Source organism: Microcaecilia unicolor, chromosome 3, assembly GCF_901765095.1.
Source record: "Microcaecilia unicolor chromosome 3, aMicUni1.1, whole genome shotgun sequence".
Classification (NCBI taxonomy): Eukaryota; Metazoa; Chordata; class Amphibia; order Gymnophiona; family Siphonopidae; genus Microcaecilia; species Microcaecilia unicolor.
In genome coordinates, this window is record NC_044033.1 from 20,901,401 (window position 1) to 20,925,145 (window position 23,745).

Here is a 23,745-nt window from a genome sequence, read left to right on the forward strand (position 1 = left end):
TACTTATGTACTTATGAGATAGGCTCTCAACAGTAAGGAAGCTCTGGCTCAAGAGGTCATAGGATAAAGGTGGAAGAAGATGGATTCAAGAATAATCTAAGGAAACATTTCTTTACAAAGAGGCTTGATGTGTGAAACAACCTCCTAGTAGAAGTGGTGGAGATAGTTCTTATCTTTTAATGCAAAAAAACACAAACAAGTGTAGAGGATCTCAGAGGGAAAGGAAGCAATTATATAGCTTCATAGTTTAGTTTATTTTGACTTGATATACCACCCTTCAAACATATCAAAGTGGTGTACAATTTAAAAACAGAAAAGGAAAAGAGCTCCATTTACTAAAAGGAAAAAGAGAGAAAAAAAATAGCAATTCCAAGACTGGCTGAGAAATTCGGAAAAGTTGTCTTAAATAATAACCTAAACTGAGGGTAAGACTGTTCAGAACATAAGTTGAGGGGAAGGGCATTCCAAAATGAAGGAACTATGTAGAAGAAAGACGCGTGATTGGTAGACTCAAGGCGGGAGCAGAAAACTGGGGGAAGGGAAAGACAGGAAGCAGCAGATGAGCGCAACAGGCAAGATTGAAGTTAAGGGGTAATGAGTGTGGAAAGGTAGAGCGGAATACCAGTATAAAGAACCTTGTGAGCCAATGTAAGAATTCTAAACTGTAGATGGAATGAAAGAGGAAGCCAATGATTTTGAGCCGGGTGATCAATTTTGAGAAAAGTAGAGTGGTTCCCTCTCAGTTGTTGGAGTACTTGGGGATTCTCTTTGGCACGAGGCGGGAGAAGATCTTCCTCATCCAGTGCAGAAGGGGAAACTGATCCATCAGGTGCAGGTTCTTCTGCTTCAGGGCAGGCCTCAGACTTTGGACTATGCCCAGGTGTTGGGGTGGTGATGGAAGTGGTGCCGTAGGCAAGAACTCACATGCGCCCTCTTCAGCCATTAGTCTCCGGTCTCCAAGGACTACACGCTATGATTCCCCTGGATGCCAGTAGCCCACCAAAGCATGCGGTGGTGGTTGTAGGAGAGGAACCTGCCCAGGAGTGTCCCCGGTCCTTTGCTAGGAGATAGTGACAGCAGATGTCAGCCTGTCCAGGTGGGTGAACTCACTACCTTGGTCATCTGGCTCAGGGCGCATGGTCTCAGTCAGAGGTATCTTAGCTTATCAATCTCCTAGAACTCAGAGGATTCTCTATGCCCTGGAGGTGTTTGTTCATTTCTGAAATCATCCCCTTTCTGACAATGGCATGACAATGCATATGTCACCACTCAGGGAGGCACTCACAGTTGGTAGCAGAGGCTGCACTTTTGATGCATTGGCCAGAAAGACATCTGCTTTGCCTGTTGACAGCACACATTGTGCGATCTTTGAATGTGCAAACGGACTTTCTCAGCAGGAAATCTTTGGACCTAAAGGGAGTGGGAGTTGTCCAAGGAGGCTTTCCAGCTCATTGTGAGTTACGGAGGTCTCCCATTTCTCAACCTGATGGCAACTTTGTCAGCCGCAGGAGGAAGTCAGATTTGCAAGGACTTGCTGTGGCTGATCGATAGGTTACTTTGTCTTACTTCTTGGTTGATGGTGGGTCATGTTGGCTGGAGAATTTTGTCTCATCCTAGCCAAATCATCTTGGGGGCTCTGGACTAGCCAAGGCACCCATGGTATGTGGTTCTCATTTGGCTTCTGGATGGGTGACCCCCTTCCTCTTTTGGTCTTAACGGCTTGGCCATTGAAAGGACGTGTTTGAGGCACTAGGGTTATGCAGACCCTGTGATTATGATGTTTCTGCAGGCTAGGAAGTGCTCTACTTCAGCAGCGTACGTTAGGGTTTGGAGGATGTTTGAGAGTTTGTGTGCAGACGGAGTGATTTCTTTTCCCTTTTCTGCTTTGATGGGTCACATCTTAGCCTTTCTTCAGTGGGGTTTGGAGAAGGGTTTAGTGCTGGGGGTCGCTGAGGGTGCAGGTGGCAGTTTGGCTTGTTTCTGGGGTAGATTGCAACATTCTTCGTTGGCAGCGCACCTGGATATTGTACGCTTTTTGAAAGGGGTAGGCTGTCTTCAGCCTCCTTTCCATCTGGTTTGTCCATACTGGAACCTCAACCTGTTTCTTTGGACAACTCCAATCTTCAGCTTCCCCTTTAGACGGTTGCCTTCAGCGTTCTTTCCTGCTATCCCTTAAGCAGTCACTTCCGCAGTATTTATGTTCTGAAACAAGTCCCGCATAGTTCAAAAGATGAGTCTTTAGTCTCCTAACTGGCCACAGCAGATGTCTATTTAAGAATGCTTGCAAAGGTGGAGGAGGACACCACCACTTCTGCCAGCCATTCATCTTGACTCTCTCTCTGCAGGTGTTGGCCACTTCTTTCCATTCTGTGCCATCTTTGGGTGGCCGCCTGCTGTCATTTTATGTCTGTTGCTAGGGTCCTGCATCCCTTTCTTATTAGTTCAGTTTTTTGAAGCCCTTGTGTAGCCTCTTAAAGTGAGGCCATGAATTGCTCTCTGGATGCTGAAAGCAAGGCCAATGGTCACAACTATTTGTAGCAAATCTCATTCTCCTAGAGGCAGCGCTAACAGGAGGGGAGAGGGAGTGCTAGTCCCTTCTTCTGCTTTAAGGTTATGAGGAGGTTTTTGGGGGGGGGGGGGGAGTGCAACCACTAGACCACCAGGCTAGTCCTTGGGTCGGTGGGAGGTCAGATCTGACCTGGCCTTGTAAGTGCCCCCACTGGACCACCAGGTTTTTATGTATTTTTGGTGGGGGTGTGTGTGTGGGGGTGTTTATGCATTTGGGGGGTGAGGGGGTCTGGCGGTCGGACCTCCAGGCCCTTAATATGCTTGGGAGAGTGGGGGTCCTGGAGGTCCTGCAAAGCATGCAAATGCATGCTAAACAGGGTCACCCCATTCATGTCCTAGCAAACCTAACGCCGGCTGCAAGCTGGCATAAGGTTTGGCATGCTACCTGCTGCGCATTGGGGAGGAATAGTGATGACTCTGTTTAGCATGTATTTGCATGCAGTTAGCGTTCAGAGTTGGTGAACTCATTGTTTCATGTGCTCGCTGGCTCTAAGCATTTATTGTGAGCAAATTCGGGCACTAGTCCATCGCTAATACCCTTTAGTGCCCTCATTTGCTTCTGAGCATCGGGGGCCCTAATATTTGAAATCTTTATAACAGCAGCTCATTTGGGAATCCTTTTAGTTAAACCATTTTCCCTTGTTTCTTTTTAAGAGAAGTACCAGTCGTCAGCCCAAACCCCTGAAGGTACAGGTTATGCACTCATCAATTGTTGCTCACCAGAGCTTTGGATTGAAGCTACTTACTTGGCTTAGTCATGTCATTGGATACTCAGGTACGCAAATTTGTCATGTTTTCTGTTGTAAGTCATAATATTTTGAATGCTAGACAATTTGTTTTTTATTTATTAGAATTTAATATCACCTTTTTGTAGAAATTCACCCAAGGCAGTGTACAGGAAGAAAGTCGAATATAGGCAATAAACAATTACAGAAGTAAAAAGTAGTGACACTTAGTGGTCATGACATAATCTTGTCTTAGAATGATTAGTAATCATTTCTATAACATGTACTAGATATATGCATATTTGTTATATACAGACACACACATAGTGGAGCACCCATACATGTTCAGGAGTTGATAGTCTGGTGTGGAGGAGTGGCCTAGTGGTTAGAGCACACGTCTTGACATCCAGAAGTTGCTAGTTCAAATCCCACTGCTGCTGCTTGTGATCTTGGGCAAGTCACTTAACCCTCCATTGCCTCAAGTACAAACTTAGATTGCATGGGGGGGGGGGCGACAGATGGTGCAGCTGAGTCACCAACCGCCTATGTAGATTTCGACCTAGGGCTCTCCATAGAGTAGCGTGTTTCAACCGGTGGTGTCACTCCTTTCCATAGGTACCCCACTGCATCTGCAGCCTTCTTTGTTTGCTTGCCCATCTGCTCATCTGATATTGCCCCCTTTCTCTTCCCTAAACACCCACCACTATGCAGCATCTTTCCTCCCTCTAGGTGCCTCATCCACTGGGCTGCCATACTAAAGTTATAGTAAAGATGTGCAGGACTGCAGCTCTGAGTGCTGCTATTTACCCTGGCCGCCCCACCCTCTCTGAGAGAAAGGAAGTTGATATCCAAGTGGCCGGGGCCACCAGGGGAAATAGCAGCATGCAGAGATGCTGTCTCGCTCGACTTTATTGCAGCAGCTGATGGAGTAGGCACCAGGAGGGAGGAAAGATGGTGGGTAGGGGAGATGGAGGGGAGGGTGAGGGAGATAAATGGGGAAAATAGAGGATGGATTTCAAGAGAGAAACACAGAGGTAACACAGGAGAGATGTAGGGAATTCTGGATTAGAGAGAGAGCGAGAGAGGGGCAATACTGGATTGGAGGGAGAGAAATGGAAGTGGGATGGGGGAGGAAAGAGAAATGGGACAGTATTGGTTGGGATGTAAAGAAAAACACAGGAGCAATACTGGATGAGGGAGGGAATGTTGAACTGGAGAGAGATAGATAAGGGCAGGCAATACTGGATTGGGATGGGAGAGAGACAAAGATGGACTGGGGCAAGAGAGAAAAATGGGTAAATACTGAGTGGTATGGGAAAGAGAGAGACACAGAGCAATACTAGGCGAGAGAGGGGAGAGAGAATTAAAACCCATTTTTATTGTTGACTTGCTTCGCAAATCGATTTCTCAAGACAGTTTCAACACCTTTTTCGACGAACTGGACCCTGGATTTGATGAAGTACATGGCAGACCAATATTGGACTAATTTTACCCTCCTTACCACTGAAGAAGTCACTAAAACCATCTCTAAACTCTCCAGGTCTTATTGTCAACTTGACCCCGTCCCAACTATCTTCTGAAAGGCGCACCAACATGTTTTATTTCAGACCTCACCACCCACTTAAACTTCCTACTCCACAAGGCTCCTTCCCCACCAGATATGGAAATATATTACTAACACCTATACCAAAAAACCCAAAGAAACCTGCAAACGGTATTACCAACTACCGTCCAATTGCCTCCATCCCTCTAATAACAAAACTGATGGAAAACAGAGTGACCTCGCAACTCAACGAATATATTCAGAAATTCTCCATCCTGCACGAATCGCAGTCGGGCTTCCGTTCAGCCCATAGCAGTGAAATGGTCCTTCTTACCTTAATATCCAAATTCAAAGAAGAAATAGCAATTGGAAACCATATCCTTCTCCTTCAATTTGACTTATCCAGCGCTTTTGACATAGTTGATCATACTATCCTAACTAAACTTCTGGACAAACTTGGGATTGGTGGCAATATCATAAACTGGATAAAAAGCTTTATTACCACAAGATCTTAGCAAGTCAAAGGGACTGCAAACATATCATCCTCATGGTCTTCTGAATGCAGGGTATCACAGGGATCTCCGCTTTCCCCGATACTCTTCAACCTCATGATGATTCCCCTAGCCAGGTTACTAGCCAAACATAGCCTTAATCCCTTCATCTATGCCGACGATGTCACCATATTTATCCCCTTTAAATCCAATCAATCAGAAATCTCCGATAAAATAAATACAGGCATGGCAACCTCTTGGGCTGACGCTTTCAAGATGAAATTAAACAAAGGGAAAACACAGTGTCTAGTCCTTTCATCTCAATACTCTCCACTTCTCCCGACTACTCTCAGCACCCCAGATGTTAAACTCTCCATATCTGACAACCTAAAAATACTTGGAGTAACGATTGATAGATGGTTATCTATCATTCGAAAACCATGCTAAATCCATCACACAAAAAAAATGTTTAACATGATGTGGATTCTGAAACGAGTGAAATCATATCTTCCCCTGGACACCTTCCGGAACCTAGTACAATTCACAGTACTCACACACGCAGATTACTGCAACAGTGTTTTCTTAGGATATAAGACCCACCCTAATCCTGAAGAAACTTCAGACTACCCAAAACACAGCAGCTAGACTTATCTTTGGCAAGTCAAGATTTGATAGCGCAACACCTCTTTGAGAGAAGCTTCATTGGCTCCCCATCAGAGAGAGAATAAATTTTAAAGTCCACACTCTGATTCATAAGATCATATATGGAGAATCTCCTAACTACATGAATAACCTCATCGACCTCCCAACCAGGAACGGATTATCGTCTTCTCGTACTTACCTCAATTTATACCTTCCCAACTGCAAAGGTATTAAATACAAGACCTATGCATCCAGTTTCTCCTTTTTGGGCAGCCAGCTTTGGAACGCTCTGCCAAGATCCATCCGAACAATCAACGACCATCTACCCTTCAGAAAAATGTTGAAGACCCATCTCTTCAAGAAAGTTTACCCTAATGACCCAATTTAACTTTTTAAGCCCACACATGATCCCTGTCCTGATGATTATTATATCTTAGACCATGTCTCCCAATCTCCTTATACCCATCCCTTAATCTTTTCCTCTCCATCCTTCCTACTTCCAATCTCTTTTCCTTCTGCTCATCCTATCTTTGTTTACCTCTCCATGTTCAATTTACATATCCTCAAAACCCCACTATTACTATGTATACTACAACTTGTAATATTCTCCTTCAAGACTTTGTAATTCTATTTACTGCTTAAGTCGCATTGAACCTGCTATCTGTGGGGAAAGTGCGAGGTACAAATGTAATAAATAATAATATGCTGAACTGGGAGGGGGAGAGAGAGAAAATATTGGAGTGGTGGAAAGAGAGATGGGTGCAATACTGCATCAGAGAGGAGGGAGAGAGAGAGAGAGAGATGGAGCAGTGCTAGATGGTGGGAGAGAGAGAGAAAGAGGTGGGGCATAATGGATGGGAAGGGAGAGAGAAAAGGGCAGTAATGCATAGGAGGGGGACTTTGCAATAAGGATGGTGTGGAGGGGTGCCAGGGGAATCCTGCATGCCAGGGCAGAGGCAGACATGGGCAATACTGGATGGTAGGGGGAGAGAGAGAAAAAAATGCTGGATGGCAGGGCGGGGAGGAGGAGAGAGCTTGAATGTCAGGGTGTGGGAACCTCGTTGGTGGGGAGGGGGAGAAGAAAGAGTTCATGAAAACCTGGGGAATAAGAGGAAGGGGATTGGGGGACCGGGATGAAGGAAGGAAACATGTAGGTGGACAAAGTAAAAAGAGGAAGAATGAAGACTGGATAATAAGAATTAATGAAATCTGAGTAGATAGGCAGAAAAAAAAAACTGAAACAATGCTGAAAGGAACAAATCAGTGTCGGAGCTGGATGTAGTGGAGGAGGTGGATTAGACAGGAGAATGAAAAATGACACTGGGACCAACACAATTAGAAAAATTAAATGGCCAGACAACAAAGGTAGAGAAGAGAATTTTATTTTTAATTTAGGATGAAGTAATGTGGTAGTTGTATTTGCACACTTTAAAGGTTACTAAATAAAAAGGAAAAAAAAATGGAAAATAAGGTGTCACATTTCTCTTAGACTAGCTTTATATTTTTTGACTAGCTTTCGGGGCCCAAAATCTCCTTCCTTAGGTCAGGACATACCATACCATACCATAACAGCAGTCTGTTTAGAGTCTGGGTCCTATGATGTAAATGTGTGACAGTTTAAGAGTTCAGAAGAATTTTGTAGATGTAGTTTGGAACCTTCCCTTCTATCATTACTATGGGTTCTTTTGATTCAGTTGGACCTATCACTAGTATTTCATCTTCTAGATCATTCCATATTAGTTTAAGGAGCTTTGGTATAGGAGGTGAGGTTTTGTAGAGACTATTATAAAGAACAAAATTACAGAGCATATTCAAAAGCATGGTTTAATGAGACAAAGTCAACATGGATTTAGTGAAGGGAAATCGTGCCTCACCAATCTGTTACATTTCTTTGAAGGGGTGAGCAAACGTGGATAAAGGTGAGTCGGTTGATATTGTGTATCTGGATTTTCAAAAGGGGCTGACAAAGTACCTCATGAAAGACTCCAGAAGAAATTGGAGAGTCATGGGATAGGAGGTAGTGTTCTATTGTGGATTAAAAACTGGTTAAAAGATAGAAAACAGAGAGTAAAGAAAAATCCACAATTCCAGGAATAACATGTATAGAATGTTTGTACGTTTGGGAAGCTCGCCAGGTGCCCTTGGCCTGGATTGGCCGCTGTCGTAGACAGGATGGACCCTTGGTCTTTTCCCAGTGTGGCATTACTTTTGTACTTATGTACTTAAATGGTCAGTATTCTCAATGGAGAAGGGTAGTTAGTGTGGTTCTCCAGGGGTCTGTGCTGGGACCGCTGCTTTTTAACATATTTATAAATGACCTAGAAATGGGAGTAACTAGTGAGGTAATTTAAATTTGCTGATGACACTAATGAATTGTTTGAATCACGTATATGAATAGATTCTCATCTAAGTGGCCCTTAACATATCTGTGTTTAGCTGTATGTCTTGGGTTTATTAGCTGATAGATTAAGGATTTGTATCTAGAACTTTGATAGAATGATGTTGTAGCTGTGTAGTTCATTTCAAAATTATCTATGAGATCACCCAACAGCGGCAATACATACAGGTCTACAGTGGCCCTGGAACATTCCCTCATGACTGTCCTTTTCTGTGTTTTTGATTTCTTGTTGATTCTCAACATTTCTACGGTTTAAGCAAAAAATGAAATGAGAGCATTCTGAAATCTTTTCTTCTAGCTTGGTGTTTTATTAAATGTTAATTTCAAATATTATCAATTACTATTAACAGTTTTGAGTGCTTATTTTAAACATATGTTTCCTTATATTTTCTTTTGTAAGATGGTCTTCGACGAATATTGTGCCAAGTTGGTTTACAAGAAGGACCAGATGGTGAAAATTCTTCCTTGGTGGATAACCTAATGTTGAATGACTCAAAGTTATGGAAAGGTGAGGTTCAATTATATTATGTTCTATTTTCACTGCTGATAATTATTGTCTTGATTAACGTTTTCCCTTGTTTTTCCTTGTTGTCTAAGGACAAGAGGAGATGAAGTCTCTCATTTGAAACACTTTGATGGTCATTTAATGCCCTGACTTTTATAATAAAAATTTCCTTCTTCCCTTCCAGGACTGAGGCGGTAATGCATTTTAGGACCTAATTGGGCCTGACAGGCAGTCTAAATATAGGACTGCTGCCTAGCTGTGTTGTTGGTCAAGCTCATTTAATTTTACTTTTTCTATTTGCCTACCAAGGAATTTTTAAAAACTATATAGTTACTATAATTTATGATAGTTTTTTACTTGACTCTGAACATTGAAAATAAGTTGCTGGGGCAGCAAATATAATAATGGCCTACATCTTTTCATAAGAGAATAAAAGATTCTAAGTAAGAAATTCAAACAATATATTGTCAGATGTTAAAACTAGTCAGTGGGGATGACGTAGGGAAGCCGATGAATTTGGGATGTCAACCCCCACCCCCCAGGCAAAGCACGGTGACAGTGGGGAAAATAACAAAAGAAACCACCTTAACTCATTCATCTGCAACGAAGTAGAAGAGGAGAACAGTTACAAGGCTATCTGGAGTGTAAGAAAGCTAATACAAAAATAACTGGAAAGCAGTAACTACAAATGTTTATGGTTTAAGAAACAAAATTCTAGATTTGCATGCCCTTGTCATAGTGGAGGACTTGGATATGGTTACTGTTATAGAAACATGGTTCATTGAGTGCCATGAAGTGATAACGGCTATAATCTTTGGAGAGAGAGAGAACGCTCTGTACGCAGGCTGTAAAGAACAGACCATCAAAAAACTCCAAACAGCCCAGAACACCGCAGCCAGACTCATTTTTGGAACACCTAAATACGAAAGTGCGAAACCCCTAAGAGAGAAACTGCACTGGCTCCCGCTCAAGGAACGAATTGAGTTCAAGATCTGCACGACTGTACACAAAATCATTCACGCAGATGCCCCACTCTATATGTTAAACCTAGTGGACTTACCGCCCAGAAATGCCAAAAGATCGGCCCGCAAATTCCTCAATCTGAACTTCCCCAGCTGTAAAAGACTGAAATACAAACAGGCTTATGCTACTACCTTTGCGTACAAAAGCACACAGTCTTGGAACGCACTACCCATGGCCCTGAAAACCATGACCAATCTAACCAGCTTTCGCAAAGCTTTGAAAACACATCTCTTCAACAAAGCCTACAAAAGTCACCTTCAATGAAACAAATCATTCCTTAAACTACCCAAGTACACCAAAAAAAACACCCCTCACACGACTTTACCTAACATCTTCCATCTAAATCCTCTTTCACCTCTGCTTATAATCGACTGTTTTTAAATCATGTAACGACGTTATCATATCTATACTCTGTCAGCCACATTGAGCCTGCAAAAAGGTGGGAAAATGTGGGGTACAAATACAATAAATAAACTTGCTTAAAAGGGGGAAGAGTAGCATTTTATATCAAGAATAATAGTGAATGAAATGCAGGGGACATGGGGAAAGGAGGAAGCACTAACACCAACCAGTTAGGTCTGACCACCAACTCCTCCATAAGTAGAAGCCATTGAATTCTAAATCTCAGCATATAAACTACATGGTACAAATAAAGGTCTGTAATTTTGCTCTATTGATTGTGCAAACAGAAAGTATGATATAGTGCCATCTTTTAAACCAAACAGAAGCCTCAGTTACCCAGAGGAGAGTCAGAGATTTGTCAACAAAACCTGTATGGGGTTTCTATCATCAGCTTTAGCCCAGTTGAAAAAACAACATTGGGGAAACAACTCCCAAAAGGAAAACGGAGAAAAAAACCCACTGCTGAAAAACCAGCTTAGGCTCTTAGAAGCTCCCAAATTTCCCAAACTCTCTGTTGAACACAATACCCTACCAGTCTTAAGCTCTCACTGTTTCCCAGAAGATAATAAATAAAGTTTGAATTAAATGTAGTACTTAACTGAACTTTCATTCTTCTCTGTGCTCTCCACACTATAACTCTTGCGTTAAAAAATACCTAGGATGAATCTCTTTATAAAGGCAGTATAAATCTGAATGAATTAAATATCTTGTGTTTGTAGTAGCTCCCCTTCACAAACAGGGACTCCTGGAATTTTTTATCTAGGGAGTTGGCTTCTGGCAGCTTCACTACAGATCTACACATCTCCTTCAAGGCCACAACACTGCATCAGATTCAATTCCTTGGTGCTTTTATCAGTTTTAGCAAATAGCCTTCAGTCTACAAAGATGCCCTTCACAGGATCTCTTCTATATACAGAACAATTGGAAGCTTGCCTTGTGCGAGGTGGAATCCAAACTTTCGTACAATGTTTTCAGAAGATTCAGTGCTCCCAGTGGGTCCACAACCAGGGCTTCCTGGTAAATGTTAGGCTATTTGGTATCTTTAGTGCATATGGTTCCTTTTGCGTACATTAAGATGAGAGCCATAATGGAACCTCATGTTTCAGTGGAATCAGCGAATTCATCTGTTCAATTCCCTATGCAGCAGAGCAGACTACCAGAGCCAGTTTGCTCTAGGTCATTCACTTTGCATCTCAGAGACATCAGTGTACTTTTTTGGGATCTTCCCAGGTACTTGTGACCTGAGTTGGCCACTGTTGGAAACAGGATGCTGGGCTTGATGGACCTTCGGTCTATTCCAGTATGGCACTACTTGTGTACTTAATGCATTGTAACCACATAGGCGAGAGCTCAACCTTGTCACTCAAAATGCATAGACTTTGGTCTGTGTTGATTTTTAAAGATGAGAGCAATGTTTTACTCCTCTTTGATCATTCACTTATATTCTCCAGGGCCAGTCTGTTCAAATTAAGCAGCAGCATTTTAGTTTGAACGAAGAGGTGGACAATCTCTTCAAATATGTTGGGAGGTAGTAAGAATTTGTAACTTTGTGATTCACAACCACATTGTGACCCAAGTCACATAGGTACTAGGGAGGCCCAATTAATTTGCAGACAAACTAAACAGAGGTCTTCAATTTTATAGGTAGTCCCTATACCCTTTACTTTCTCAGAGTATTTTTCAGTAATGGGGCACTTGTGAAATAGACTTGTTTGCCAGCTGCAAGAGTACACAGCTGCCCTTTATTACTGAGTACATAGTAACATAGTAGATGACGACTGAAAAAGACCTGCATGGTCCATCCAGTCTGCCCAACAAGATAAACTCATATGTGCTCTTTTTTGTGTATACCTTACCTTGATTTGTATCTGCCATTTTCAGGGCACAGACCCTAGAAGTCTGCCCAGCACTAGCCCCGCCTCCCAAATTGCAAAACTCCCCAACAAATACAATGGTGTTCATAAGCTACATCATCAGAACATTTCATATTCACCCCCACCCAGTCTCAATACATGACCCATCTGAACTATAAAAAAAAAATGAGCCATCACTTTGTCCACCTTTAGTTTAGCCAACTCCTCATGAACACAGTCCTCTGAAAATCGTTCAGGGACTATGACCCCTCCATTCCTATTTATGTTTGTCTTCATCGGTTCTGCTCCCAGCCCTTCAGCTGTGAATACAGAACATAAATATTTGTTAAGCAATTCTGCCTTATCAGCTTCTACATATTCCTCCCTTTCACCTTTGAGTCTCATAGTGCCACTTTTGCACTTCCTCCTATCACTAACATAGGTTAGGTTAACATAGCAAAGGCTGCAACAGTTGAAAGCATGTCCAACATGTTCCCTGCAGCTGCCATGCAGAAAAGTTTCTGGACCGTGTCTTAAGTTCATTTGCAATTGATTACACACTACTTACTGTGTGCTAACTACAACGTGCAGTCCACACCCCACCCCATCTCACATTAAGCAGTTAGCATCCAGCTCTTTTTTTTTTTTTTTGAATTATCTTTATTAGCATCAGTGCAGTACATGCATGTGTTCTGTTCAGGCTAGCACAAGATGCACTAGCCGTACACTGGATGCTTATCCACCTGTCCCTGTGATTACAAAACACTGCACAAATTCCAGAGACGACTCAGTTCAGTGATTCTTATAACACCATACTTTTTCATGAGAGATGGTTTCCAGTTCTTGTAACTATTGGTTCTTTCTCTTTGCAAGCTCTGAATCTATTCTGCCTTAACACGGAATGAGGGCACCCTTCTATATTCCAGCCTCAAAATTCTGGCTCTCACAAAATGGAAATTGAGCACTGTGAAGTTGCATCCTTTGACTTGCTACCTCCAATTCAAGACATTTTGGTGGCAAAGAATCCTATGAGATGTATACACTTTCAGATGGTTATTTGTTGTGCTTTAGTTTGTCAATATAATCTTTCATTAAGTAGCTTCCCACTATTCCAAAACCTGTGGAGATAGTTTTGGCCATCAACCAGCAGGTGGAGATACAGAACTGAAAACTGAGCTGAGACATGTAAACATTTTGTACTGTTTTAGGATCTTGCCAGGTACTTGTAACCTGGATTGGCCACTGTTGGAAACAGGGTGTTGGACTTGATGGACATTTGGTCTGTCCCAGTGTGGCAGTACTTATGTATATCTCTCTGTTGGTATCCAGTCTAGCTCCTAAGTATTTTCTATTTCCAGCAGGTGGATGAACACACTTTTCAGCCTCTGGTTCTGAGTGATTTGCTCCTGGTCCCCAGTTGAGCTTTGCAGGTGGCTTGAGTCTGGGAGTTTCAGGAACAATGAGCCAAATCATGTCAGACCAGTGGGTTCTGTATATTCTTACAAACTGGAGTTCTCCCACCTGGTCGCTCCTCTCTTCTTGAAGTTTCCTTCTCGAAGGGGAACCAAGGCAGTTAAGGTTCATGCCATTGTAGATTCCTTGTTAGTGATCCAGGCCATTGTTCCAGTTCCCCAGGCCGATCGGGGACAAGGCAGATACTCCTACTTTATTGTCCCAAAGAAGGAAGATACCTTTCATCTGATCTTAGAACTCAAAGGTCTAAACCACTGCTTCATATTGTCCTGCTTTTGCATGGAAACACTAAGAGAAGTCCTAGCCTCGGTTCAAGTGGGAGAATTTCTCACTGCCCTTGATCTTGAGGAGGCGTACATGCATATACCCATATGACTGCCACATCAGAAGTTTCTATGTTTTGTGGTGCATGTCTGTCACTTTCAGTTAATAGCTTTGCCCTTTGGTCTCTCAATGGCACCAAGAACGTTTACCAAGGTTATGGTGGTGGTGGTGGCGTCCTTTCTTCATCGCTATGGAATCAGCCATATCATCGTGATGACTGACTCATCCATACAGCATCCTATTCAGACAGCATGGTGTCAACTGACAAAATTGTTCATCCTCTGCAGTCTTTGGGTTGGGTGATCAATTTCGAGAAGAACAGACTAACTCCATCACAGATGCTGGAGTATCTAGACATTCTATTTGACACAGCAAGGGAGAGGATCTTCTTCACAGAGTGCAGGAGGTTGAAGCTGGTTCAACAGATTCACCTTCTCAGTCAAGGCAAGCCCAGGATCTGGGACTATGTCTAGGTTCTGGGGACAATGACCATAGCAATGGAACTGGTGCCATGGGCAAGGGCTCATATGCGGCCATTACAGGAGTCTCATCTCAGCCACTGGTCTCTGATGTCACAGAAGTACGACCTTCATCTTCCTTGGATGCTGGTGGCCAGACGAAGTATGCAGTGGTAGTTGTCACCCAGGAGTTTGACCATTGGAGCTCCCTTTCCAATAACACAATAGGAAGTGGTAACAATGGACACCAGCAAGTCAAATTGTGGGGAGCTCATTACAAGTTCCATCTGGCACAGGGCACATGAATGAAATAAGAGTCTCAGTGGTCGATAAATTGTTTGAAGCTCAGGGCAGTGCGGAATGCTGTACGCAACTTCGCTCCCTTTCTGGTGGGGCACTGGTCCGAGTTTTCTCTGACAATGTGATGATGGTGGGTTTATATCAAGAAGCAAAGTGGGACCCGCAGCTGCTAAATCACTGTGGAGGCAGCCTCCCTCTTGAATTGGGTGGAGAAAAATCTTCTCGGTTTGTCCGCATCTCACATTACTGGATCCTTGAATGTAGTGGCAGACTTTCTCAGCAGACACTCCTTGGACTTGGGAGAATGCGAACTATCCAGCTAGAGTTTTCAGCTGATAGTGGGCCGATGGGGTTCTCTGCTTCTGGACTTCATGGCAGCAGAATGGAATGCTAAAGTGCCCAAGTTCTTCAGCCTTTGGAAAGAACCAGGTTTGCTGGGGATAGATGCCTACTGCAGCTCTGACTGTAGACACCATCTACTGTATGTCTTCCATCCTTGGCCCATGGTAGGCCACGTGTTGAAAAGGATCACATTGCACCAAGGTCGAATAATTCTCGTAGCCCCCGATTGGCCACGGAGGCTGTGCTACACAGATTGCTGGATGGGGATCCTCTCTGTCTAATGGAGGTATATGGCCTACTGAAGTAAGGTCTGGTGCTCATGAAGGATCCATGCCTTGTTGGTCATATGGCTTGGCCATTGAAGGCTTTGTTGAGATGAAAAGGTTATTCTGAATCAGTTATTGCTATCTTGCTTCAGGCTCAAAAACACTCTACATCCATGGTGTATATGAGGCTGTGGAGGATGTTCAATGGTGGTGTTCTGAGCTCTCTGCTCAGATCATGCACATCCTAGCATTTCTCCAAGCAGGTCTTCAGAAAAGATTGGCGTTCTCTAAAAGTTCAGTTTGCAGTCTTGACCTGTTTCAGGGACTTACTACTGGATTGTTCGAGTCATGTGGAGAGCGGGCCACTTGTGACCTCCCTTTCATATGCCATGTCCAGAGTGGAACCTTAATTTAGTCCTTTGGGCTCTTTAGAAGCCTCCTTTTGAGCCATTCTGGAGGGCCTCCTTGACAGATCTTACGCTAAAGACCTCACTCTTGGTGGCTGATGCATCAGCATGTAGGGTTTCAGATCTTCCGGCTTTCTCTTGTTGGGATCCCTTTCTCCGCTTTTTGGAGGTAGGGGTCTCCCTGTGCACAGTTCCTTCCTTTCTTCCGAAAGTGGTATCAGCATTTCATCTCAGCCAATCTGTGCAGCTTCCATCCTTTCGAAGAGAGGATGAAGAGGAATAATATTCTTCCTTGAAGTTTCTCGATGTGAGTAGAGTCCTCATTGATATCTGGAAGTCACGAATCAGTTTCCCAAATTGTACGGGTTATTTGTGCTTTTTGGTAAGCGGAGACTTGGCCTCATGGCTTCCAAACCCACAGTTGCTAAATGGCTGAAGGAGTTTATTGTGTCAGCTTATTTGCTTGCTGGGCAGCAGGCTTCACAGGCCTTGCAGGCTTATTTTCAAGGTGTACAGTGACATCCTGGGCAGTGACTGTCTCTGTCAGATATTTGCAAGGCAGCAATGTGGTGGTTGATGCATACCTTTGCCATGCACTACAAGGTGGACATTGTGGTGTGCTCGGAAACCAGTTTTAGAGCTTTGGTTCTTAGGGTGGTGGTGTCAGGATCCTAAAAACAAAACAAAAAAAAGGAGATAAAAACCCTCACGATACCGTGAGATATAGAACAAAAAAAAAAGTGAGGAAAAACCAAGTTAGGATACCAAAAGACGCGAAGTAATGAGTCAAATAACAACTGTCACCTTGCGTGTTGCTTCCTGCATATCTTTTGTTCTCTACAAGTTGTCCAGAGATGAATGAGGTCTATATGTGTTTGCTCGTCTGGTTAGTGTTAGGTTAGTGAGTTGTTTAAGGTTGTTGTGTTTATTTGGAGTTTCTCCTTACTGCTTGTCTGTTTAAATACTGTATCTGGACTGGATGCCAAGAGAGAGATGTCTCAGCTCAGTTTTTAGATCTCTATCTCCACCTTCTGGTTGATGGCTACCACTATCTCCACGGGCTCTGGAATAGTGGGAAGGACTAATGGAAAGAAAGTTTATCAGGTAAGACCTAATTTCTCCTTAGATGAATGATGAATGGATGTGAGTTTTACTGTATGAATATATTATTGAAGAATATTATTAATAAAGGTTTTATATATATTGTGATTATAGGTTTTGTTTTGGTACAGAGAGAGAGATCTTTGTATGGGCATTTTGTTTGTATATTACTGGGAGACTAGAGAAGAGGGGGGAGGCATTTTGAAGAAAGCAATTCCTTATGTGGTAGTTAAGATGTATCAGATTCCATGCCTCAAAAGCTGGAAATTCTTCTCCCATAGAAAAGTGCTTCCCCCCAACCCCAAAAGGACCATTGGATATTTCTCTGGAACCCTAGTTTGATATGCCCCAGGATGGGAGTGAGGGGGATGAGAGAGACATTCACATTTTCAATCCCTTTTGTATAATTCTATTCAACTTGTTTTTGTTGGAAATAATAAAAAGACTATTATTTTTGCTAAATACAGGAGCTCGAAGTGTATATCATCAGTTGTTCATGAGCAGTCTTTTGATGGACTTGAAATACAAGAAGCGTTTTGCTATCCGCTTTTCAAAAGTAAGTAATAATTGTGAATCTAAATTTTATAAAACTTGGAAAATACGTATTTCATCCAGCACTGTTACCCTCAAATTCTGTAAATGGCGCTTTAAATTATGCATCCAAATTTGGGCACGCACAAAATAATGAGCCAGTTAATGCCAATAATTGTGCCCTAAGAATTATCGGTGTTAATTGGCATTAATTTAAATTTACACACAGCTCCAAAAAGGGGGCGTGGCCATGGGAGGATCATGGGCAGATAAGGGGCGTTCCTTCAATTTATAAACACTGTTATAGAATAAAGGGGAACTGCACCCAATTTAGGAACAAGGATTTACACCAACGTTCAGCTGGTATAAATGCTTGCGCCTAAAAGTAGTTGCAGTTCCCGACGTCAGTGCCGTAGCGAGGGCGGCTGACACCCGGGGCAGCACGGCGCCACCCCCTTCTCCCCCCCCCCCCCCAGAGCGCATTCTTACTTGCATTAGGAAGCAAGGGGCGGGCGAGAGAGCCGATCCGCCCCCGAGTGCACATCGCTGGGAGCTACGTCGTTCCTTGCTCTCTCTGCCCCGGAACAGGAAGTAACCTGTTCTGGGGCAGAGGGAGCAGGGGACCAGCGGAGCCGACACCCCTCCAGCGGCGTGCACCCGGGGTGGACCGCCTCCCCCCCCCCCCCCTTCTATGCCACTGCCCGACTTTGAGCTCAATTTATCAAATAGCACTAAGCGCTATTTTGTTTGGCACTTATCTTTCAGCGTCATTTATAGATTTGGTCCGTAGTGTCGGTGTTTATTTCAATACTAGCCGTTGAGCCCGTAAAAACAGGCTAGTATAGGACGGGGGGGGGGGGGGTTGAAAGGCCCCTTCTCCTCACCGCTGCAAGGGCCCCTTCTCACCGCTGCAAGGCCTCCCCCCCCCCCCCCCCGGAGCTCGTCGCTGCCCCTCCGAGGTCAGCGCTATGCCCCCCCCCCCCCCCCGGAGTCACCGCCACCCCTCCACCCGGGCTGGGCCCTCGCTTCGCTATTGAAACAGCACGGGAACGCAGCACACAGCTCAGCTGAGCTGCCGTCGGCCTTCCTTCCCTGCCTGTGTCAGGGCGGGACAAAGGCAGGGAAGGAAGGCCGACAGCAGCTCAGCTGAGCTGTGTGCTGCGTTGACGCTGTTTCTATAGCGGAGCGAGAGGCCGGCCCGGGTAGAGGGTGGGTGGCGGCGGCGACCTTGGGGGGGGGGGGAAGCGGTAGCGACGACGGTTTCGTCCCTCCCCTTGCGCAGTACAGACCCTCTCTGTCCCGCCCCCGTCATCACGTATTGACGCATGGGCGGGACAAAGAGGGTCTTTACTGCGCATTTGCGAGTGAGTTCGGTCACTCGACGTTTATATGTTTTATAGGGTTTTACTATGCCTAAGTGTCAAATAAACCGTAGCAAGAGAATAATAAGGAGAATTTTGACTGATATTGCTAATGGAATATTAAGATGATGTTGCTTAACCTTTCTTGCCACATCTGTAAAGACTTACTCTATATTTTTTTTACTGCAATTTTTTGTCAATTTAATATCTGGTTTTACCGTCTATAATCTGGGTTTTTAAAATACTGACTGGCTCCCCTCCATTCAGGAGCATGGAACAGACCTTTCTAACCAAATCTTCCTTTTCCAATAGAAAAGAGAAGATGATGCATAAGGATTAATGTCACTGGATTGTTACATATCACTGAATTTCCTAGTGCTGACATAAGTTAACTGTCAAAGTTTGGGCCAGTGTGAATTAGAGGTGAACTTCCCACTTGTTGTTTAGAGCTACCAGCAGTTGCAGAAAGATTTTATGGAGGATGATCACGAACGAACAGTGTCGGTGACTGCTTTATCTGTCCAACTCTTCACTGTACCTACTCTGGTGAGTAGAAGCTTGCTACTTTTTATTTACTGATAGCTGGCACTTTTGCCTCTTTTTGCCTTCCTCTTAATAGAGCTATGAACAATTGCAGAGTGATTATGTGAAAGATGACCACGACAGAGAGTTCTCGATCACTGACCTTTCGGTACAGATATTCACAGTGCCTTCACTCGTAAGTATTCAGATGCCATAAAATGACTATCAAGTTGTTTACCAGACTGAGGCTAAAGTCTTTCATTTGTAGATTTTTTTAAAAATAGCAGATTAATAACCACAAACTGTATCAAAAGTTAAAGGCAATGGCATTCTTCTCTTAGACGATTACGTGTGAGAAAAGAGGATGAATGATTTTAACATCAAAATCTAAGCATCAACCCAAAATATTAGTTCGATTCATTCATAATACAGTTTTTGAAATGATCCCTAACATGAAAGGAAATTGTTCACTAGTGAGGGCATAATATCGCAAGAAAATCCATTTTACTTGTTTTCAGCTGTTGGGTATATCTGATGAATGTTTGCAAATCACAGGAATCCAGGAGTGGAGGAGTAGCTTAGTGGTTAGTTCAGTGTGATGTACCTCCTTGTGACACTGGGCAAGTCACTTAAATCTCCATTGCCCCAGGTACAAAAGATTAGAGTCAGAGAAAGTACCTGCATATCATATATATGTAAACTGGTTTGGTTGTACCCCTGACAGTGGTGTCATTGATCTTGGGAAAAAAAAAAGATATGTGTGTCAGTTCTTCTCTAAAAAGGGAGTCTATGTTATCTGTTAAAGAAATGTAGATTGTCTTTGGACGAGTCTTTTAGGTTCTATAGAAGATCTCAAAAAATGCAGAGAACCTAATATGGCTATTGGACCTCCAAACTGAAGTTCAGAACTATTAGGTCACTCTTCTTAATTTAAGATGGGTAATTTTTCTTGGTATTATTATTATTGTCCAGTTATTTTTCTAATTGCCTCAGAAGTGAAGTATGAAGGGTTAGTCGTATGAAGGAAAGGATCCAGAGAAGGTTAGCAGAGATTAGCTAGGAAAGCCAGTACAGGGCAGACTTCTACGGTCTGTGCCCTGATCGAGGATGAATAGATATGGATGGGCTGGGTGGAGTTTTTCAGAGGCTTTGAGAACAACTTCAGAAATTTTAGAACAAGGCCAGAGTGAGGCAGACTTATACGGTCTATGCCCTAAAAATGGCAAGAATAAATCAAGTTAAGGAATGCTTATGATGTATCACATCATACCATATATAATGCGTTTATGTTCTTGGGCAAACTAGATGGACCGTACAGGTCTTTATCTGCCGTCATCTGCTATGTTACTATGGCAGTTTTATAGATTATGACAACATTGATTTAAACACAAAACCAAGTCTTCCATTTTTGCATTTGTTTAGAAATGTATAAACAGTTTAGAGTTAGAGGTATATAACTTTTTTTTTTCTTTCATTGTTTCTGTTTCCATTTTGTCTATGTGTTAATAAGGATCAGCACAGCGGTACCTTTAATTTAGCTTAGATGCCGATTTCTGTGTATTATCACAAGGTTGGCATTTAAATTGGCATGAAGAGGGGAGGTTACTTCCAACTGAATTATTGAATATATGTGCTTTAGCATTGCTTTTTTAAGCTGTTATTTTTATAACCAGTATTTTCATGTATTTCTTTCTTTTTTTTTTTTTTTTTTTTTTTTTTTACATGTTTTCCTGTGGTGAGGATTTTATTGATAACTGAAGCAGCGACCTGTGTTAATCTTTTATGGTCTGATTCAAATGGTTATGGCTGGAATATTTCTCATGCATAAGGTTATAAATCATGAGAAATCATATTTTTGATTTTATTTACTACTAGGAAAAAATGCCCGTTTCTGAGCGGAATGAAACGGGCGCTAGCAAGGGGCCCCCTCCCTCCGTCCCTCCGAGCTACTTGCCTTGTTCGCGGCCTGTGGCGTTTCCGTTTCGGCCCTCGTGGAGTGTCATAGCTCCGCCCTCGACATCATGACGTTTTGACGCGAGGGCGGTGCAGACACTCCAGTGCACACCGGATATCTCGGACGCCTCAACTTCCGTGGAGGCTTCAGAACGTTGTAGTTGCCTTTTATATAGAGAGATCTCAGCTTATTTCAGAATTTTTTTTTCCCCTCTGTGCTGAAGTTGCACATCAGCCATAAAGGCATTTACTTCTGGACCTGCAGTGGTATATGGTTCACTCTTTCAGTAGTACACTTATAAAATATGACATTTTAACTGTATATATATATATATATATTTTTTTTTTTTTTTCCAGGGAAAATACAAACCATGCTTAAGAGTTTCAGACATGGTATTTTTGGACTAGCTTCCCTGGTACTTTTTTTAGTCTCATGTAGGCTCAACAATAAGTTTGTAAAATGATCTCTTATGTAATGGGAAACTCTGGGAAAGGGGGTCGGGGGGCAGACAAAGATGGTAGGAAAGAGGAGATCACCTGGTAATAAAATTGAATCACATTATCAAAAGGTTTTGGAACCAATATTACCTGGGTCAGTGGTTCTCGAACCTGTTCTGGGGAATTGCCAGCTAGTCGGGTTTTCAGCATATCCCTGATGAATATGTTTGAGAGAGATTTGCAAGTCTGTTACCTGCATCAAATACAAATCTCTCTCATAAATTTAGGTTTTTGAATTTGATTCTACAAAGTTGGGTGGCTGTAGGGGATGGGATGAATGGCAGGAAAGAAAAGTTATTATCCTAACATTGGTTTTCAGCATCTAACTCAGGCTCCTAAATTTAGGCAAATGATTAGCAAGTTTAAATTTAGGATTCAGAATTTTTGGTGTATACATTTAGGTACCAAATTCAGCTGAAAATAGGCACCCAATTTAAGAACCTAGATTAGTTTCCTGAATTCAAGAGCTCAGCTTTTTTTGAGTATGGCCTCTTGGAGCTTTTAGCTTAGGTTTTTCAACCTTGTAAACTCCAGAACATATATTTAATAGTGTAACAGAAGGATGTATCTTAATACTACCCTTGAACCAACAAGCTTTGCCCTTGTAGATGCATCTGGTCTTCCTTATCTGGGCCCCAAAACTCCTCACTTTCTCAACTGTGCTGTTTGAGACTGGGTCATATTTCAAATGAATTTTGCTATAAGGGAATTGTTCCATATTAAAAAGAGAAGTACACAAGAAAAGGGATAGTTTCCTTCCTTATTCCAGTGCTGTTATGCAGAGTATATCTAAGAGTAACATAAAATTTTAATCATACCTGTTTTAGGCTCGGACCCTGATAATAGAAGAAAATCTTATGACCACAATTATCAAGACTTTTATGGACCATCTAAGACATCGTGATACCCAAGGCAGATTTCAGTTTGAACGCTATACAGCTTTGCAAGCTTTCAAATTCAGGAGGGTTCAAAGCCTTATTTTGGATCTCAAGTAAGTAATAAGAACTAAATGGTTTGAAAACAGATGATGACAAATATTGCCATTTTATTTGTTCTAGCATTATGTATTTTATCTGTTGTATTCTTTTTTTTTGTTGTTACATTTGTACCCCGCGCTTTCCCACTCATGGAAGACTCAATGCGGCTTACATGGGGCAATGGAGGGTTAAGTGACTTGCCCAGAGTCACAAGGAGCTGCCTGTGCCTGAAGTGGGAATCAAACTCAGTTCCTCAGTTCCCCAGGACCAAAGTCCACCACCCTAACCACTAGGCCACTCCTCCACTGTTGCTACTATTTGAGATTCTACATGGAATGTTGCTATTCCAACATTCCATGTAGAAGTCGGCCCTTGCAGATCACCAATGTGGCCGCGCAGACTTCTACATGGAATGATGCTAGTGGAATAGCAACATTCCATGTAGAATCTCCAATAGTAGCAACATTCCATGTAGAATCTCCAATAGTATCTATTTTATTTTTGTTACATTTGTACCCTGCGCTTTCCCACTCATGGCAGGCTCAATGCGGCTTACATGGGGCAATGAAGGGTTAAGTGACTTGCCCAGAGTCACAAGGAGCTGCCTGTGCCTGAAGTGGGAATTGTACTCAGTTCCTCAGTTCCCCAGGACCAAAGTCCACCACCCTAATCACTAGGCCACTCCTCCACTTCATACGACACTTAAGAAATGCATTGAATTTAAAATAACCATCATCTTTATATAAATGCATCAAATATTATAATAAAATATCTTTCTTCTCAAATTTCTGATACAGCAATAGAAAATACATGCTTGTATTGGAACTCTCATTAAAATAACAATCAAATATCTAAAAGCTGCTAGCCCCTATGCCAAATGGTCTGTAGCTACCCACATAGGAATCCTTGGTTTCCATTCAAATTCTAAATGCTTGACTAAATAACCATGTTTTCACTAACTTGTGAAAGCATAATAAATGTTTCTGCACTTCAGTTTTAAGAACAAGAGAAAAAAAAGAGGCAGGTGCACCACAGATTCAAATGGAAATACAAAGAGTGCGCACTTAGAAAGCAAAAAAACA

The 23,745-nt window shown here is 42.7% G+C and overlaps 1 protein-coding gene across 1 annotated transcript in view; it reads left to right on the forward strand.

Annotated features, from left to right (window-relative positions):
- UBR2 (ubiquitin protein ligase E3 component n-recognin 2) overlaps positions 1 to 23,745 on the forward strand; it is a 282,054-nt gene that overhangs the window by 91,559 nt on the left and 166,750 nt on the right. Inside the window, 5 exon segments of the mRNA XM_030195781.1 lie at positions 3,223 to 3,343; positions 8,768 to 8,875; positions 17,289 to 17,377; positions 19,161 to 19,259; positions 22,514 to 22,677. Of these exon segments, the coding sequence (XP_030051641.1) occupies positions 3,223 to 3,343; positions 8,768 to 8,875; positions 17,289 to 17,377; positions 19,161 to 19,259; positions 22,514 to 22,677 (581 nt within the window).